This window comes from Urocitellus parryii, chromosome 16, assembly GCF_045843805.1.
Source record: "Urocitellus parryii isolate mUroPar1 chromosome 16, mUroPar1.hap1, whole genome shotgun sequence".
Taxonomy (NCBI): domain Eukaryota; kingdom Metazoa; phylum Chordata; class Mammalia; order Rodentia; family Sciuridae; genus Urocitellus; species Urocitellus parryii.
In genome coordinates, this window is record NC_135546.1 from 19,678,515 (window position 1) to 19,698,047 (window position 19,533).

General features: G+C 59.3%; 1 protein-coding gene across 1 annotated transcript; it reads right to left on the minus strand.

The window, feature by feature from the left end:
* Positions 1-7,195: 7,195 nt before the first annotated feature.
* On the minus strand, positions 7,196-8,560 carry H1-10 (H1.10 linker histone). Its single transcript, XM_026410926.2, has one exon. It carries the CDS (start codon positions 8,215-8,217, stop codon positions 7,564-7,566), a length of 654 nt encoding a protein of 217 aa, XP_026266711.2. The 5' UTR covers positions 8,218-8,560; the 3' UTR covers positions 7,196-7,563.
* Positions 8,561-19,533: the final 10,973 nt, after the last annotated feature.

The window sequence follows — 19,533 nt, forward strand, 5'->3', positions numbered from 1 at the left end:
GCGGGGTCGAGCGAGGAGGGGAGGGGCGGGGCCGAACGGGGAGGGGCGGGGTCGAGCGAGGAGGGGAGGGGCGGGGCCGAGCGGGGAGGGGAGGGCGGGGCCGAGCGGGGAAGGGAGGGGAGGGGCCGAGCGATGAGGGGAGGGGCGGGGCGGGGCCGAGCGATGAGGGGAGGGGCGGGGCGGGGCCGAGCGGGGAGGGGCGGGGCTGCGCGGGTTGCTCTCCCGGTTCTTTCCGAGCGCCGTCCTTCCGACTGCGGGGCGGGGTGGTCACCCCACTGTCCTTAGGCCCCGCGCGGGAGGACAGGGCCCTTGCACCGTGGCCTCCAGATTTGGCGCTGTCTGACATGGCGCTTGATCCTTTTGCCTTTGTGGCCCTGGGGGTGGGGCCCAGAGCTCTGCCAGGAAGCCCCATCCCAGCCCTTTCTGGTTTTTCTTTTCTCAATTTCTTCCTTTTTCGGTGCAGGTGACATAGTGGACACTCGTGGGCTCTAACCTGCTCACTGGGGTCCCTTCCCTCTTCTTCCGAGGCAGGATTTCCCTAAGTGGTCGAGGCTGGCCTCCAACTTGCTGTCCTCTGGCCTCAGCCTCCTGAGTCACTGGGATAACAGGGATGCACCACCACTGCTGGCAATTTTGTTTTTCTGTTTTAATTTTTAGTTGTAGATGGACACAATACATTTACTTTATTTTTTTAATATTTACTTTTCAGCTGTAGTTGGACTCAATACCTTTATTATATGTATTTTTACGTGGTGCTGCTAGGCAAATGCTCTACCACTGAGCCACAGCCCCAGCCCGTAAATTTCCTTTTTTAAATTCACATAATTTACTGGATGATTATTCATATTTGCTTTGGGATGATGATGATGATGATGATGATGATGATGATGATGATGATTTTGGTACTGGGGATTGAACCCAGGGGTGCTTAACCACTGAGCCCCCTCCCCAGATCTATTTTATATTTTATTTAGAGACAGGGTCTCACTGAGTGGCTTAGGGCTTCACTTTTCCTGAGGCTGGCCTCCAACTTGTGATCCTCCTGCTTCAGCCTCCTGAGCGGCTGGGACTTCACCTCCAGGTGTCAAGGGGCTTCTTTCTGGCCCTGCGGCCTTAAAGGACATAGAGGCTCCCTGGGACTCCTGGTCTTGGCTCCTGTCTCCCAGATGGGACCAGGGGCCAGAGCCTCAGGCCAAGCTTGTGTCCCTGAAGCCCAGACTGCTTTGGTGGGCAAACCAGGCCCAGGCGAGGGGGGAGGCCGGCCTGGGCACAGATTGGCACAGGGACATCAAGGGCGACTCCAAGGGCCTCCTGCCCTGCGGGGTGTCTCTCCAGTGGGGAGAGGCTGGGGAGGGCTGGAGGGCTGCGATGTTTTGCTGGGACCTAGAGACAAGAGAGGGCTCCACTTCCCAGGTTCCTGCAGGTGTGAAAGGTATGCCATCTCGAATATGTCAAATTGGCATAGGAATCATTCGCAGCTAAATTTGCTTGAGAAACACACACTTCAAAAAAAGGGCATTAGCGCACACCTGTTAATTCCAGCAGCTGGGGAGGCTGAGGCAGGAGGATCACAAGTTGGAGGCCAGCCTCAGCAATGGCAAGGCATTAAGCAGCTCAGTGAGACCCTGTCTCTAAGTAAAATACAAAATAGGGCTGAGGAGGGGGCTCAGGGGTCGAGTGCCCCCGAGTTCAATCCTTGGTACCCAAAAAGAAAGAAAAAGCCATTTGTTTTTTGTGTGTTGGAGCACGCCTATAATTTCAGGCAGCTTGGGAGGCTGAGGCAGGAGGATGAAAGTTGGAGGCCAGCCTCAGCCACTTAATGAGGCCCTAAGCGACTCAGCGAGACCCTGTCTCTAAATAAAATAGAGAAAGGGCTGGGGACGGGGCTCAGGGGTCAAGGGCCCCCGAGTTTCCAAGATCCTGCCAAAAATCCCCCCTGAGGACTAATGGGGAGGGACCTCTCTGTCCCCTGGGCTTACACACCCTACCATCCCTTTCTCAGAGTGATGATCAAGGGGACAGCGGACCCCCATTTCCTGGGAAAACGCCTTGGCTCTGGCTGTCTCGGAAACTTTGCAGACCCTTTCCCATCCGGGGACTTGCTTTGACCCTCTGTGACTCCGGAAGGTGGGGGTCACAGTAGAACTTCCAGGAACCCAGAGCAGCAGAAGATGGTTGGGGGACCCAGGATCTCTTCTCTTCCTCCTTCTCCTCCTTTTTATTGATAATAGGAATTGAACCCAGGGGTGCTGAACCCCTGACCCCCATCCCCAGCCCTTTTTAGAGTTTATTTAGAGACAGGGTCTCACTTAGGGCCTGGCTAAGTTTCTGAGGCTGGCCTCCACTTTCAATCCTCCTGCCTCAGCCTCCCAAGGTGCGGGAACCTCTTAACCATTTTTAAAGTGTGGTTTGGTTGGGTGACACTGGGGATGGAACCCAGGGCCTCAGGCCTGCTAGACTCCATCCCCAGCCCGCACCCCGTCTTAGCCGTTTTTAGGTGCACAGGTCAACAGTGTTTAATTAGAGGCTCGTGTTGGGCCAACAAACTGGGACCTTTTTTGTCTTGTAGAATTGAAACTGTGCACCCATTAAAGAAGTCCGGTTGTCCCTCTCTCAACCCTTCATGCCATTCCACTTTCTCTCCCTGTGAATCTGACTACTCAAGATAGTTCCTGTAAGTGGGATCATGGTTGGCTGTTTGTCACCCGGCTTATGTCAGTCAGCACAATGTCCCCAGAGGCCCACCCACATGGTAGGATGTGTCAGGATTTCCTTTTTTAAGGCTGAATAATATTCCATTGTGTGCATGAACACCAATTTCCTTTTCAACCCGTGGACTCCTGGGTGGATTCTACCTTGGCTACTGTGAATTGTGTTGCTTCACACACACACACGTGTCCAAATAATCCTTTTTTTCCTTCTTTTTTGAGTCCCAGGGATTGAACCAGGGGTTCAATTAACCCCTGAGCCCCATCCTCAGTCCTTTTTATATTTTATTTAGAGACAGAGTCTGATGGAGTTGCTTGGGACCTCACTAAGCGGCTGAGGCTGGCCTCCAACTTGCGATCCTCCTGCCTCAGCCTCCTGAGCCACTGGGATGACAGGTATGAGCTACTACACCCAGTATAGTCTGTTTTATCATAGTGGCCATCCTCATGGATAAGCGTAGACTTTTTGTGCATGTGTGTGTTTTGTTTTATATTTATTTATTGGACACAATACCTTTATTTTATTTATTTATTCTTATGTAGGACTGAGGATTGAACCCAGGGCCTCACACATGCCAGACAAGAGCTCTAAGGCTGAGCCACAACCTAGCCCATGAGGTAGAATTAATAAAAATTCTATTTAAGAAATGAGAAATTTCACACACACACACACAAAAAAAACGATCTCCACTTTAAAAGTTCTGGGGCCAGACATAGTGGAGGCTGAGGCAGGAGGACTGCAAGTTGGAGGCCAGCCTCAGTAACTTAGCCAGACCCCGTCTCAAAATAAAAAATAAAAATAAAAAATAAAAAAGTGGCACGGAGACGAGGCTCCTGGGTTTCATCTTCAGAAGAACAAAGAATCTGGGGACACTTCTTGGCCACCCTCGCACTGCAGAGCCACTCCCTGCACGGTGGCTCCTCCCATCTCTGGAGCAACACAGACACTTTCAGGAGGCGCTTCTGACCAGGTCCTGTCCACTTTGCTGCTTGGACATCGGCAAGAGCTGAGAGTCCCTGTCCCTGTTCTGCTGGCCGGGGCTGGTCCCTCTTGGCCACTTGTGTTGTGGGGCTCCGGACTCGCCTCGTGGCCGGCGGACTACACTTCCCAGAATTCCCCTGTCCACCTCCGGAGGTGGGCGGGGCCTGAGGTGCCTCCTGGGCTGCAGCCTGGGCGCTGGGCCTCCCATCACCTGCCTCCCCAGGGTCCTCCGTGAGGATGGGCCTCTGCTGCTGCTTCAGCAGGCTGCCCTGGTGGCCCAGGTCAGGGGCACAGAGTGGACACAGGGTTCTGCCTGTGTCCCTGGGGCGTCTGCCCGCCCTGGACTGACTCCAAGACCTCCATCCCTCATGGAGACTCAGCCTCGCAGGAGAAGCTGCAGAGGCTCTCAGTCCTCGGACAAATGGAACCCGGTGGCGCTCAACCCCCGAGCCCTGTCCCCAGCCCTTTTTAGCTTTTATGTGGAGACAGGGTCTCGCTGAGTTGCTGAGGTCCTCCTCGCTAAATTTTTGAGGTCGGCCTCCAACTTGCGATCCTCCTGCCTCAGCCTCCCAAGCCACTGGGATGACAGGCGTGTACCATCTTGCAAGCGGACAGTGGCCCCAACAGCATTGCTTATCAAACAGATGGCCTTGTTGTGTCCTGTGACTGGTGGAATTGCCAGAATGGCTCGTGTGCCCTGGGGTCCCTTGTGCCTGGAGACCCGGGCCCCTCCTCCCCTGTCGCCTCAGCCCCTCGCCCAGCCGGCACAGGCCAGGTTGGTCTGGGGAAGTGGACTGGGTAGTGACCCCATCTTCCACGGGAGACTCTGTGGCTTGTGCGGGGCTGTGTGGTGGCTGGGGACCAGTCAGACCCGAGACCCCACGGAGGCTACCAGGAAGGTCTGAGCTGTGAGGAGCGGGATGCGGGCCCTGCAGGAGTGGCCTTGGGGACAGGGGGATGCCAGAGATGGGAAAGGGGTACCTGGACACTCCCCGACCCCAGGCGGTGAACTGAGACCTTTCTGGTTCACAGATGAGTCATTTAAAGTCGTCCTCGGCTTCCTTTATAGATGAGGAAACTGAGGCGTCAAAAAAAAATTTTTTTGGGGGGGGGTACAGTTGAACCCAGGGTGCTGACCCATGGAGCCCTGTCCCCAGCCCTTTTTATTTTCTATTTAGAAACAGGGTCTCGCTGAGTAGGGCCTCACCAAGTTGCTGAGGCTGGCCTCTACCTTGTGATCCTCCTGCCTCAGCCTCCTGAGCCACTGAAATGACCGGCCTGCGTCACCATGCCTGGCAGCGATAGGGGTCTTTCTCTAGACTGAACCCCAGCACAGCCAGGCCCAGACCTGAGCCTCGACAGTCAGTCAGAGCCAGCTGAAGGGTCTGGTGAGGAACCCGGGAGACGAGGGGAGGGGTGGGTAGAGAAGGGTTCAAGAAGAATGGTTTTGGTGGCAGAAAAATTTTGAAGGGATGCAAAGTCCAGGAAGTGAGTGCAGGGAGGAAGGTGAGTCCAAGGGGTCCGAGACCAGGGTGCAAGGGACAGAAACCCAATTCAAACCAGTTTCGGCAGAAAGCAGTGAGGCAGGTGTGTCTGAGCTTCAGGCATGGCTGGATCCAGCAACTCCATTGATGTCTTCATTACTGGCTCCAATTTTTCTCCTTTTTCAGGTGATGATCAAAGATGGTCACTTGCTACTCTGGTCCCACATCCCTATTATTTAGTAATGCCAGGTGGGGATTATCACCTGTTTTGCAGTACTTTCAGGAAAAGTCTCTGGACTGGCTATCATGGAACCTACTGAGGTCAAGAACCCAGTTCTGACCCAATCTCTGTGGCTAGGTGAACAACGGACTCGATACACACTGGCCAGATAGGTCCTGTGTCACGTGACCATCGCTGGGCATTCAGGCCTGCAGAGCTCTGTGGCCAGGTACTGGAATGCAAGGTAAGCTAGATCCCCAAGGGAAAATTACAGTGCAACCCTCAGAAGAGTGGGAGACCCACCCCCGAGGGCGGACCCCTGGGTGCTCGAGTGCTCTTGGAGGGTCCAGGCCTTGGGATGGAGAAGACGGCAAGTCAGGGGGGGCCACGTCTTCAGGGAATGGGGAGAGGTGAGCCCAGAGGCAGGGAGCAGACTGGGAAGGGCTGGTGACACGAACTGCATAGGGCAGATTTAAGGAAGAAATATGGAAGGACAATAAAGTCCTAAGGACAACCTGAGGGGCCCTTTGGAGCTCATGATATGTCTTCAGAGGATAGATGGTGTTTTTAGGTTTCCGGCACTGTGACAAAATACTTGAGAGAATCAGCTTTAAAGAGAGAAAAGGTTCATTTTGGCCGGCAGTTTCAGAGGTTTCAGTTCATGGTGTCTTGGCCCCGTGGAAAGGCAGAACATCATGGTGGGGTGACGCTGCTCACCGCATGGCAGTGCGGAAGCAGAGAGGGAGGGAGGAAGAGGCTGGAGCCCAAAGACCCCCTTCAAGATACGCCCCCCAGTGACCTCTCCTGGCACCACGAGCTGGAGGCCGAGCCTTCGCCACATGAGTCTTGGGGGGACAGTTAAGGTCTCAAACCTGGGCCTTAGGGGGAGGGTCTTCCTCAAACCTGGGCCTTGGGGGGTCCTTCTCAAGCCTGGGCAGGCAGGGGACTCATTCTCAGAGCTTGGCCTGCCTACCTCCTGGACACCCAGCGTAGCTGTCCCTTCCTGTGTCACCCAGGCTCATCCTGGTCCTACCCCCTGGTCCAACCCCATCTCTGAACTTCTGCCAAGAGGGCAGCAGTGGGCTGGAGGGCACAGACGTGGCTCCCCTGCTGGGCAGGACGGGCCTCCGGGCTGGGTGTGCCCACCCCTGGCTGGGGCCAGCCCAGTGCCAGCCCCGGGCCCTGGCTCAGTGTCCAGGGAGACTAGACCCAAGAGACTGAGAAGCCGCAGAGGCTGCTCGCCAGGCTCGGGGCTCAGCCTCCACTTCCAGAGGCTGGTGGTGGCTTCCAGGGCCAGGCCAGGGGGACCAGGAGGCCACCACCCCCCTAGGGCTCCCACCAAAGGCCCCGAGGGCTCCTGGGAGTCAGCTCCACAGGGTAGAAGAGCTCTTCTGCATCCCTCCGGAGAGTGGCCAGGGCGCCCCTACCACCTGGGGCCTCCTGTTCGGGAACCTTTCCCAGCCCCCACCGCCACCCAGAGCTGGCCTCTCCCTCATTTTCCCCATGACCCTTTGGGTCCCCTCTGCCCACTCTAGATGGACCATCAGGATGGGAACAGCAAGGACCTTGACAGGCAACTTTCCACCCGCGCCTGCCCCCCGGGGACGCTAGAGGGCCTGAGCTCGAGGGCGTGCGCAGGGGCAGCCTCCGTGGCCCAGGAGGGCTCCAGGCGGATCTCACACAGCCTTGGCAGGGGCCGCTCCTGCTCCCTCCAGGCCCAGCACAGCCACCACCAGGCCCCCGGGGTGTCCCTCCCTCCAACCCTCCTTCCCTGCCCAACCCCGGAAGAAGGCGACGTGGGTGCAAAGGTCAACAATCTTTTATTGTGGCCTCCCAGAGGCCCGCGGGAGGAGGGGAGGGCCGCGCCGCCCGGCGCGCGACTCTCGCGAGACCGGAGGCGGCGAGACCAGAGGGAGCCCAGGCGGGCCGCCGCCGTCGCGAGCCGGCCCACCGCGGCCCCGCCCATGAGTGCCCGGATGGGGGAGGCGGTCACCATGGCGACGGCCGTTGCCAAGGGCGAGAGCCAATCAGGGCGTCGCCGGGGCCGTTTCAAAAATCTCCAGCGAACAGCGGCCGCCGCGGCGCGTGGGGGGAGGGGAGGGGAAGCCGCGGCCCCGCGAGGGACGGTCTCCCCAGGACGTCGGACGCGCGCGCGCGGGCCGGGGGCGCTCACTTGCGCCCCTTGGGCACCTTGGGGACGCTGGGCTTGGCCGCCTTCTTCACCTTCTTGCTCCCCGCCGCCGCCGCCGCCGCCGCTTTCTTGGCCTTGCTGCCGCCCCCGCCGCTGCCGCCCTTGTCCTTGGCGGCAGCGGCCTTGGCGGGCGCGCGCTTGTCGGCCGCGGGTCGGGGGTCCGCGCGGCGCGGCGCCGAGGCCGGCTTCTTGGCCTTGTGCGCGGCGGGCGCGGGCACGGGCGCGGGGGCGCGCTTCTCGGCGGCCTCCAGCTTCTTGCGGTTGAGCTTGAAGGAGCCGTTGGCGCCCGTGCCCTTGACCTGCAGCAGCGTGTCGTTCTGCACCAGCGCGCGCACCGAGTACTTGAGGTAGGTGCGCCCGTTCTGCTGGTCGAACCACGCCACCTTCCTGGCCTCCGCGTAGATGCGCGCCAGCGACGAGCCCCCGCGCTCGCCCAGCCTGCGGATCGTCTCCACCACCAGCTGGCTGTACTTGCCCGGCTGGTTCTTCTTGCGGCCGCTCTTGCGCTTCGGGGCGGCCGCGGGCCTGCTCGCCGCCCCGCCACCGCCGCCGCCACCGCCACGCGCGCGCGCCGCCCTCTTGGCCCTCTCGGCGCCCGTGGGCGGCAGGGCCTCCTCCAGCTCCACCGACATGGTGGCCAACGGGTTGGTGGCGGGCGGCGCGCGGAAGCCGGGGGGCCGCGCCGGGAAGAGGAAGGCGAGGGGCCGCGGGGGGCTCGGGGCGCGCGGCGGCTCCAGGCGGGAGCGGCCGCGGCCGGGCCTGGGGCCGGGCGGCAGGGCTGGGGACGGGCGGGCCGAGCGCGATCGGGGAGCCGGGGCGAGGGTCCCGGGCAGCTCGGAGGCTCGGGGAGGGTTCGGGGAAGGTTCGGGGAGGGCTCGGGGCAGCTCGGGTTCGACGCGCGCCGCTGCTGCCGCCGCCGCTGTGCCGAGGCCGCCGCGCCGTCCAGGCGTGCGCGCTGCGCTCTGGCGGGGAGCGCGCTGGGCGCCGCTTTTATAGCTCGGCGGCGGACCGCGTTGAGAACAACAACAGCCTGGTCCGGGGCCAGCGCCGACTTGTGCTTCTTGGAGTCCCTTTCCCGGCCGCTGGCTGCCCGCACCGAGTCCCTACCGCGCCACCGCGCGCGCAGCCATGCGCCCCGGACTCGGTCCGAGCTCGAGGCACCGCGCAGAGGCGGCCTGCGCCCCGGATGCGCTCGGCAGAGGGGCCCGGAGAGGTGCACCCCAGGCTGCGGGAGCGCTCGAGAAGGGGGGCGCCCCGTTTGGGAGCGGATAGCGGGGATCCCGGGGGTGGCCCCGCGTCCCGGAGCTCTGCACATGACGCCCAAGAGGGCGCCACGCGCCACCGAGCCCTGGCCGGGCCCGGGCGCCCCCAGATCGGGCCGCAGGACGCGCTTTCGTTTGTCCCAACTAACACAGGGCACGCCCTCCCGCGGCCGGCCCGGGCAGCGCGAGGGGCGCGCCGGCTCCGAGGGGGGTCTCCTCCTGATCCAAAGGGAACGCGCGCCAGGCTCCCTCCAGCGCGCGCCTGGGGTCCTGTGCCTGGGGACCCGGGGGCGGGGATCACCCCAGGACCTTCTGCAGGGACTCTGGCCTCCCTGATTCTCCAAAGTGTCCCATTTGGGGATGCATGAGGAAGGTGACATTGGTTCTCTCCAGAGTCTAATGGGGACTCCAGGGTGGGGTGGGCGAGTGTCAGGCGAGGGGTCCCCAAAGGAGCGTCCCCTAGACATGGGGGGACATGGGGGTGGCCCAGGATTGCTGACCACGCCCCTCCCGCCTCTCGGCTGGGGAAGGAGATTTTGGCGACAACACGTGGCAGGTCCTGCAGCGGGGTCTCTAGGGGGTCCACCCTTCCCGGCCCTCAGATGGGTCCCCTAGGAGGTGGGGACGGGGCTGGCGCAATTCTGGAGGCCCTGAGCTCCGTGGACTCCCAGTATTGGGGTGCCCAGGTGGCACGCGGAACAGTTTTCCTTGAAGCTGGAGAGTTGTCACTTGGGGAGCCCAAGATCATGGGGGACATTGTGGGGGAGGAAGGTGGAGTTGTCTTTCCAGGTAAATGAAATCCGCTCCACCCGGAGCCAAGCACATGGTGGTGGCCTTGACCGTGGCCTTGGCCGTGGCCGGTGGCCAAAGGGCAGACAGCAGTCTCTTGAGACCCCGGCATGCCCAAACCATGGAGGGGACAGGTGGGGACAGTCAGGCTGCTACCATGTTGGGATTCCCAGCGAGAGACACAAGCTAGAGACCACTGAGGGCCCCTCAAAGGCTGTGGGTGGGCATCTTTGAGGTTTTGAGGTACAGTCGTCCCCCCCCCAGGAGATGTCTTCTCCCCCTCCTGAGTGCCCCCCTGTCCCAGGCCCCTGCTCTGTCCCCTAGAGATGAGGACATTGAGGCCTAGTGGGGAAGGTGACATTAAGTGTGGGATTTTTGGGGACCCGGGGACATGCGTCCCCAGCACTATGAATACAGAGGACAGGTGACAGCCCAGAACCCTGGAAACGAAGCCAACCCCCTCACCCAGGAAGAAGGGACAAGGACCACCCGGATTTCCTAACAGAAAGGGAAGTGGTTTCCGAAAAGTCCCCCTGAGCTGAGCCCTTGTGACACCTGCTGGCAGAAGGGGTCTTATGGGGACTTTGCCCTTGAACCTGGATTCAGGTCACCCAGGCCGCGTCCTGGCCCCGGGTGCCTAGAAGTCCCCATACATGAATGAAAGAGAGGCAGAAAAGATGGGGTCCCTCCCGCCCCCCGGGGGACAGCTGTTTTTGGGGAACAGGTGTCATCCAAGACTCAGCAGAGGTGTCCCCTCTGGGGAGGTAAGTGGCAGCCACACCTACAGTGGACCACGGTGCAGAGATATAAGTGGAAGAGTCAGCAGAAAGACGGCCCAGGACAGCAGGGATGGGACCAGGCCACCAGGGATGGGACCAGGCCACCAGGGGCTCGCGCTTGGGTCTCTTGAGAGGTCAAAGGGGAACTAGAGCTGGGGGTCCTAGTGGAACCCAAGTCCTGGGCACCTAGGCTGGTTGTCCCTCAGGCTGAGATGTGTCCAGACACGACAGGGAGAGGAGGTCCCTGCGAAGGTGCTGGGAGGCACATCTGCAGCGGGTCTAGTGGGGACAGCCCAATGAGTGTCATTTGTGACACCACAGGCTGAGGAGGTGACTCCATTGGAGACGATCTGTCACAAAGTCAGGAGGGAGACCAGGGCTCAGAGGGGCCGTGGAAGCTAAGGAGGAGAGAGTTTCAAGAAAGAAGGGTCCCCCCGACCCCAGTCCAGTCCCCAGGCTGGGTGGGCCAGTGGTCAGCGCACACAGCCACCAAGACCGTCACCGCCTGAGCCCCCGCGTCCAGACCCTTCATTGGTGCTTTAGGGAACCGGTGGGACACATCCGGGTATTTTCTGTTTTCAGTAGGACTCTGTCCCCTGGGGTGCCCTGAACCCCCAGCTCTTCTAACCTCTTGTCAAAAGTTGTTTTTCAGAAATAATGTCCCCTCTACAGGCCACCCAGGGGAGCAGGACCAGTGGCCCAGAGGCAACTGTGACTTCATGACAAGGCCCAGCTCTGTCCCCGGGGATGGCCACAGCGGGCCTCCTTCATCTCCACCAGGAGGGGCCTCTTGGGGACACTCCCTGAGCCACAACGTGGTGACGTCAACCCCCCGCAGCCCCCAAGTATTCGGGGTGTCGTATTCTGGGAGGTGACTCCTTGTCATCTCATCTGCTACAAATAAACTTTGTGGCGTCCAGTGGTTCTTGGTGGCCTGTATTCTTGGTCCTTGGTGGCCACCAGGTGGGACACTGTTGGGGGAGACCTTTTGCTGGGGACGGACAAGCGGGACTGTGAGGCTGACCCACCCGGGACAGGGTCGCGGGGCCCAGACTGCTTCTTGGAGGCCGGGGGTGCTGTGGGGCCCGCCTCTGCCATCTTGGGGTGTCACAGCCTGGCATCTGGGGGTCCCCGGGACTCGGCTGTGGAAGCCAAGAGACTTCCCCTCCCAGGACAGCAAGGGCCACCAAACCTGGGGACCAGGCTTCTGGTGTCTGTTGTGGTGGGAAAGTGAGGCCCGGGTTGGAGGCTGTGCCCGGGGAGGCAGGGAGGCCAAGGCTTGGGCTGGGCTCCTGCCAATCCTGGCGTCCCCTCCCGGGTCACTCTGCCAGGTGACCCAAAGTGAGCAGGGCCCCAAGGGGCCAAGGGAAATGGCAGAGCAGGTCCCACCTTGGGGACTCTGGGTGCCCAATTAATTAGGGGGCCCCTGGCTGGGCCCTCGGCCTCCTCTGATTCTGGCGGAGCTCAAGTGGGGGACATGATCAGCTAATGACCCCTCCCCTGTCCCCTGTCCAGGTACATCCATCCCGAACGTCACCTCTGCTCTCTGCCCAGTGTCCTCGAGCGCAGCTTCCAACACAGAAGTCTGGAACCTCTGTCCCTGGGGGGTCCAGAGAGGTTCCCAAAGAGGGGTCCTCAGCCCAGGGTGACCGGGTCCTTAACACCAAAGGCCTTCTAGAAGGTTCCAAGGCCCAGGCAGGGACGTTTGGGAAATCGAGGGGGACACCTGCTTTTGGGGTTCCGGGCTCTTCTTTTAAAGGAAGCACAGGCCTGTCGCGGGGCTGCGGTGACCGTGACATCCCCTCTCGTGGCTCAGTGGTCCTGCCACAGAGAAAGGCCACTTGTCACAGGGCCCAGGTGACCGCGGACGTCCTGCCAGAGATTCCAGGCCTGTCGCTCAGGGCAGCAGGCCTGAGCTCATGGAAGGGACAGGAAGAGGGGCAGGGGACACTCTAGGGCCCATGTGCCGCTCCTGCACCCCAGTTTTATTGGGGGGGGGTCCCAGAGAACTTTCTAGAAGGTCCCGCCCAGGTCCACCTCTTAACTTTTGACTGACAGCGGGATGACACCAGACTTCCCAGTCCCCACTGAACACGGGAACTCTGGTCCCCTGAGCCCAGGGTCCAGGTGGCCCCCTGTTCCATGCGCTTTTCTGAGGGGTGGACGTCCTCCTGTTGACTCCGAGGCCCGGTGACAGGGACATGTCACTGTGTGGAGCTGGGATCCAACCCAGGGCCTCAAGCATGCGGGCCAGGCCTCCCTCAGCCCCACGCCCAGCCTGGACCCTGCTTTTTGGAAAGAGAAGATTCTGGAACATCAGCCCTGGGCGGGGGGACCCAGGGTGAGGGCAGGGGACGTCACTTCTGGCTGGACCAACCCGCGGGTCCTCGGTCAGCTTCCTCTCAGGGTCTTGATGTTCTGGTTACCAAGGGCCACTGGGGTCTGTGACCAGGGTTTCGTGATAAAAGGAGGGTCCAGGACACCTCCGGGCTGTGACGGATCTTGAAACAGTCATTTTTGTCTTCAGATCTTGAAACAGTCATTTTTGTCTTAAGGCAATGTCATTTCCTTGTGGCTGGTGTAGGAAGGTTTGGACCTATGGGCCTCCGTATGTATATCCCAGGGGCTTCTTGTCACACTCCCCTCCCTGGTCCTCTCCCTGCCACCTAAATATCAGGGAGAGGTTGTGTCCATTATCTGATCAATAGGGATGTCCTGACCTTAGTAGTATCTCATTTAAATTCAGTTTTTTTGGTTTTTTTTTTTTATTTTTTTTTTTGCTTTTTGGTCCACAGCTGTACCAGCCAGTCCACACCTGTGGCTTCTGTAGTCTGTCCTACATCTGTCCTGCTGCATTCCCCGTCTTCTGCTATGCTTTGAGAACTCCCTTGTCCATGGTTCAAATCTGTGACCATTTCCCTAGTTATGGTTGGTCGTGCCACTTAGACCCTTTCCCAGGCATTGTCACCATCTCCTGTGACCTTAGGATGGGGGTTTCTTAGTTTTCTGTCATCAGATCAGCTGCAGATTTCTGACACCTAAGGACTATTTTTAAACGTTTTTTAGCTGTAGGTGGACACAATGCCTTTATTTTTATGTGGCGCTGAGGATTGAACCCAGGGTGAGCCTCAACCCCAGCCTGGTCTTAATTTTTTTTTTTTTTTTTGGTACCAGGGATTGACCCCAGGGGCACTTCACCACCAAGCCCTGTCCCCAGCCCCTTTTTAGATTTTATTTAGAGACAGGGTCTCGCTGAGTTGCTTAGGGCCTCGCTCAGTGGCTGAGGCTGGCTTTGATCCTCCTGCCTCAGCCTCCCGAGCTGCTGGCTTATAGGTGCAGCTTGAGCCACGTCATTAACGTAGCCCAAACCCCTTCAAGTCTTTCCCACGATGTCAGAATTGATAAATTCCCAGGGGACCCTACTTCCATCAACCCGTGGGTCCCCTGGCAGTCAGAAGCTGGACTCTCCAAGGTTTTTCAATTTCCAATCTGAATTCCTAATATCTATTTTATTTTTCTTTTACTTTTTAATTTTATTTTTTGGTACCAGGAATTGAACCCAGAGGCACTTAACAAAAGAGGCCAGCCCTTTTTATTTCTTAGTTTGAGACAAGGTCTTGCTGAGCTGCTGAGGCCCTTGCTAAGTGGCTGAGGCTGGCCTCCAACTTGTGGTCCTCCTGCCTCAGCCTCCCGAGCCACTGGACTGACAGGCGTGCACCACTCCGCCCTGTCCTAGGTGGTCATTTTTCTTGGCACAGTTATATTTATTTAGTTTGTGCCTTATGGTAAGTGTCACGCAGACAGTGGTTGTTTACTTACACAAACAAGGTGTGGAGTCCTTGCACGTCAGCACTGAATTTCAAAATGGAGTAGCTTAGGGCAAAACACTGATTTCCAAACTGAAGTCACTCGTGTGTAGACCCAGCCTGAAAACTGCTTCTCTGTGCATCGTGGAGTAGCTCAGAGCAAGGCCCAGCCGCTCTCTGCAAGGTGACACTGAGAAAAGTCCCAGATCTTTGGGTTCTGGAAAAATCTATCTGCTTTTGCTCAATCTATTCTAAAAATGCATGTGTCTGTGGCCTAGTGGACAGGACAATTTTTTTGAGGGGGGGAACCCAAGGGGTGCTTCACCCCTGAGCCCCGTCCCCAGCCCTGTTTCTATTTTATTTAGAGACAGGGTCTCCCTGAGTGGCTTAGGGCCTCGCTCAGTGGCTGAGGCTGGCCTCCACCTGGCGATCCTCCTGCCTCAGCCTCCTGAGTCGCTGGGTTACAGGTGTGGGCCACTGCACCCAACCAGGACAATTTTCCTGAGTGAATGGGAGACAGAGAAGTGGCTTGGAGAGGCAGAGAGTCTGCTGAACTTGAGCTTCATTCACACTTTTGATATTTTCTTTGTTCTTCCTTCTGGGCCTCCCTACTGATTATCATTATTATTATTTTTTCTTCTGTCCTATGTCACCTGGGCGGAGAGGCCTCAATGGCTGTTCATTAGACTTAGGGCAAGATTTTCACGGGTCCCGGTAGCAGCTGCCCGGCCACGGCTCCCCGCAGGCTGAGCCAGCCTGGTCTTTGGGTCCCCCACGGGTCCCTCAAAGGCTCCCCCAACCCCAGGGCCAGGCTGGGGGCTGAGGGCTGTGGACCTCAGAGTCTCTGCTGTCAGTGAGCATGTGGCCCAGCTCTTTGTCAGCTGCAGCCACCCTGGGGTGGCCCTGCTCCAAAGGCTCCTAGAATCCCCTACTTTTTCTTGAAAGCACTTTTTGGAAAACACACCCAGGACATTAGCATATTAGTATGTATTAGCATATTTAGTCTCAGCCTGTGCTGACAAGCTCCTGCCACCTTAGGTGACCTCGGGACCCCTCAGCCGGGCTCTCCACAGACTCACTGGCTGCAGGAGTGACCGGAAGGAGGACTGGAAATCAGGAGCCCCTGGCTCCCCATAAGTGTGACAGGACTCGGTCTTGGTCCCCTAGCCCCGCCTCAGGCCCCCTTAGCATGGGCCCTGGTACATGGTGCCAGAAGGACCCTCTGGCTTTGAAGGTCCGACTTTTCAGTCTCAAGATAAAGGGACATAAGAGTTCCTTAAAGGAACTCGGGCAGTCAGAGTGCAGTGGGCAGGCCCTGGGGACAGTGACAGAGGGGAGGCCCCCACCAGTCTCAGAGGAGAGATCCCAACTGTGGTAGAGGCCCAATGTCTGCTCTTCCCCAAGGTGTTTTAGGACCAGCCTCTGCCCAGGGCTGGCAGGGGAGGGGACAGGTGTGAGAAGGTGGCCTTTAAGATGAAAATGTCATTGTGGAGTCCTAAACAGGAGTTAGGTGGTGGCCCGAGGCCCCAGGAGAGGAAACCAAAGGGACTTCATCCTGTTGGCGCAGAGTCACACACTGCTTGCACGCACCAGCCACTCTCTCCAGGAGGGATGTGACAGACCCTTTGTCATAGTCATTCTGTCCCAGGACCTCCTTAGAAATGTCTAAGGAAAATGTGGCCACCTTCTACTGAAGTCACTCGCAGTGTGAAACCCATTGTCACCGTGCTCCTTCCTGCCTGCTTGGTGGCCCTGCCAGCATGGAGCCCCCCCAGAGTCCCCAGCAACAAAAGGTCCTCATGCATCTCCAGGGGACTGTCCACACTGCCCCCGGGGCCACCTGTCTTACTCCTGTCCCTGGCCGCTCGGGGTGAACCCACATCAAAATTCCCTTTTGGACAGCTGCAGAGTGGCCCATGGTGTGGCCACCTGTGCCCAGGGTCACTCCTCACAGGAGCAGAAATGTCTGCAGGACTCTCACAGGGAATTTCCTCTCTGGTGGCCTGTGACCACCCCCCCCCCAACCGGGTCCTGTCTGCACACCTCTGTCACGCTCACATGCGCGTGCGGGGCCCCAGGGCTTGTGCTGTGTGTCACTCTCTCTGGGGCCACCAACACAGCCCAGCAGCCCTTCTTTGGCTCTTGGTCACTTGCGGCCTGGTCACTTCTGGTCTCCTCACAGCACCCCCGACCCCCTGCCTTCGTTTGTCACACTTCTTCCCATTACAAGACACCTGCAGCAGTGCTGAGGTCCCTGTCCCCTCCTGCCATGCTCCCAAGGGTCTCTGGGAATTGACCTTCCAGAAGCTTCCAGGCCCCCCCACCTGCCCACCCTCCAGGCCCTGCAGGAAGCTCCCTGGTGGCCCCTTGGCGACACGGGGCTTCTGACTGGTTTCCGAATTCTGGGTCCAGCCCGGGGGCCTGGGTGCCAGGAGGGAGGGACAGGGGACACTCCCTGGGGAACCCTGAGCCTCGTTCTGTGCAGGAATGCTGGGGACAACAGCCCAGGGACGTCGCCTGGTCTGCTCTGTCCGCCTTCAGATCAAAGCCTTCTCAGGATTTTCTGTCACTTTGGGGGCAAGGACCTCCCCCTCCCAGGCATGAAGACGGCCGGATGCTCCTCCCCCCTGGTTCCAGCTCACAGCCACCGGAGGGGACTCCATGGGACACTTCAGCCCCCCCAGACCCCTCAGTGTGACCCCAACCTGGCCTCTGCTTCCCTCATGTGAAGGATCTGGGACCCGATGGCCCTGGGGGCCCCAAGGCCAAGTCACGTCTGGCCTCCGAAGTCTGGAAGAATAGGACATCTTCCCAGGGGACCCGGGAGGGGACTGGGGGGACCTTGGGAAGGGCCCAGCACCAGGACAGAACCTGACAAAGAGAAACCAGCTTCTTTTCAACGAAAGTGTCCCCGAGGCCCGACTCAGGCTGGGCCATCGGGGCTGGTTTGTCTCCCTGTGTTATCAGGGGACAAGGAGGAGGAGACACCCCAGGGCACGTCCCCTAGGGGTCCCCCAGAGAGTAGAGTTGGCAGCAGGGACAGAGCCCCAGGTCCTAGCTCCACTGTCCAGGTGAGAAAACTGAGGCTTGAGAGAGATTGGGGACTGTCCCCTGGGCCACCCGACCAGGAATAGATAGCAAATCCTGTGCTGGTGACCTGATTCCAAACAGTGTCCCCTCCCACAGCCCCGCACCCGCTCCTTAAGGCCACTTTCTAGGTCTGCTTTGATCACTTTCTGAAATTATCCAGGGTCACCCCACTAGAGCGGGGACTGGTCCCTCCCAGGGCTGCCCATGCCTGGCCCGGCACGTAGTAGGCCCTCAATAAATATTTGTTGAATGAATGACATGGGGTTCAAGGTCAGGGGACAGACCTAGGCGCCTGGGTCCCCCCCTTCAGGCCAGCGGCCCCCCAGGGACCCAACTCCAAGTGCTTGCTCACTGGGTCCCCCAGGCCACCTGGCCCTTCCTTGGGTGGCACCTGGTCTGAAGACCTAAGAGCTTCCTGGGACCTGGCCGTCGAGGGAACCACTTAAAAGCCACCCGCGGGGTGTCCCTGGCCACCTGAAGTCAGCCCCCGCCCCTGCCCTCTCCCCATCTCTTGTGGCCCACCCTCTGTCCCCAACTGCCCCTTTCTCCATGCTCAGTTCACAAGGAGGCGGCCAGACGACTATGGGGTGGGACGGGCCACACAACTGGGGTCCCCCGCTCTCCTGCCCAACCCCCACAGCCACCTGCACCCCAAGCCCCCTTTTCCGGGGTTCCTGCCGACCTCTTCGACTTTATCTGTCCCCCGCCCTCCGCAGTGTCCTTTCTGTTTCATTAGATGCCCTCCACCCCAGGGACATGGCTGTCCCCCTTCCCCAGAGACCTTGCCTGTCTTGTGTTAACGTGACGAGAATCTAGAAGTGACCCTCCAATGTCCAGGGCCCTTGGCGAAGTCCCCAACCCAACCCACACCCCCTCCTAGACGCTGCCCCACGGGACCCTCCCAAATCTGTTCATTTCTGCCACCTGGAAACAAGGTGGCTCCTTTCTTGAGGTGGCCCTTGAGAAATGGTTTAGAGTCCCCAGGGTCCCCTTGTGTCCCCATTTTACATGAAGAAGTTGAGGTCCAGAGAAGAGTGGGTGCCTGCCCGGGTTTGGGGGGGATTATACTCCAAGTCTAATTCCCAGTCCAGTGATCTGGCCCTGTCCCAGGAGGTCACAAGGTGGGAGGCAGCAAAAGCCACCTTGGGGACATAGGGTAGGGGGGGTGGCACGCTCAGCCTGGGACACCCACCAGGGACCTCAGTGCCCTTTCTCACTTGGAAACAGCCCCGGGGGGGGGGGTTGGGAAAGTCTCTGGGTGGATCTTCTGTTGTCAGAGCCTCAAAGCCCAAGGGCTTTCTGGAACCTTCTGTGGGTGTGGCCCTGTCCCCTCACACTCTCAGCCAGGACTTGCTTCCCGTCCCATTTAGGATAGAATCCGATGCCCCCCCACAGCTTGGAAATGGCTGGGGGGAGTCTGGTCTTGGACTGCCACCTTGGTAGCTTTGTTTCTGTCCCCTAGACAGCGCAGCCAGCCCCCAGGGTCCCCTGGACAGTCCAGCCAGCCCCCAGGGTCCCCTGGACAGTCCAGCCAGTCCCCAGGGCAGGGCTCGTGCTCTGCTGTTCTCTCTCTTCGAAGACTTTCACAAGCCTCATTCCTTTAGTTAATGTCGCCTCCTCCAAGAAGCCCTCCCTAAACACCCCATCTGAAGTAGGGTGACCCTTCCCCAATCTTATCACTTTTCCATGTTTGTCCTTCATAGCACTTATCACTCTTTGGAGTCCCCGTCCCCGCCCCGCGCCCCATTTATAGGCCCCTCTCTCTGGCCCCACCAGAAGGCCAGCTTGTTGCTGTGTCACCCAGGAGGTCCTCTGTACCTGGCACACAGTAGATGCTCAATAAACATTTGTTTGAATAAATGAAATACGCAGGTCCCACAGGGACCTGGTCTTTTCTGCGTGGGGACAGGGACAGAGACAGCCGGCTCTAGCTACAGGTCACCTTTGTGACCCTCCTGCTCTTCAGATGCTAGAGGTGCCGGGCACCTTGGTGGCTTGGAGGTCAAGTGGGCCCCCCCAGCCCTGTCCTTGCTGGGTGCCTTCGCTGGGCACCTGAAGGTGGCCTGGAGCGGGTGTCACCCCGCGGGCCACCCAAGTTTGCTGCGATCGGGAGGCCACTTTGGGTCTGCGGGGGGAGCCCCTTTTTTTGGGGGGGTAGTTTCCAAACGACCCATGACACGGCCGCAGAGGTGCGGCCAGAAGCGCCCTGCGCCTTCCAAATG

Bases quoted from the DNA above. Each gene is read 5' to 3' on its own strand.
- H1-10 (XM_026410926.2), bottom strand. From the start codon at position 8,217: ATGTCGGTGGAGCTGGAGGAGGCCCTGCCGCCCACGGGCGCCGAGAGG.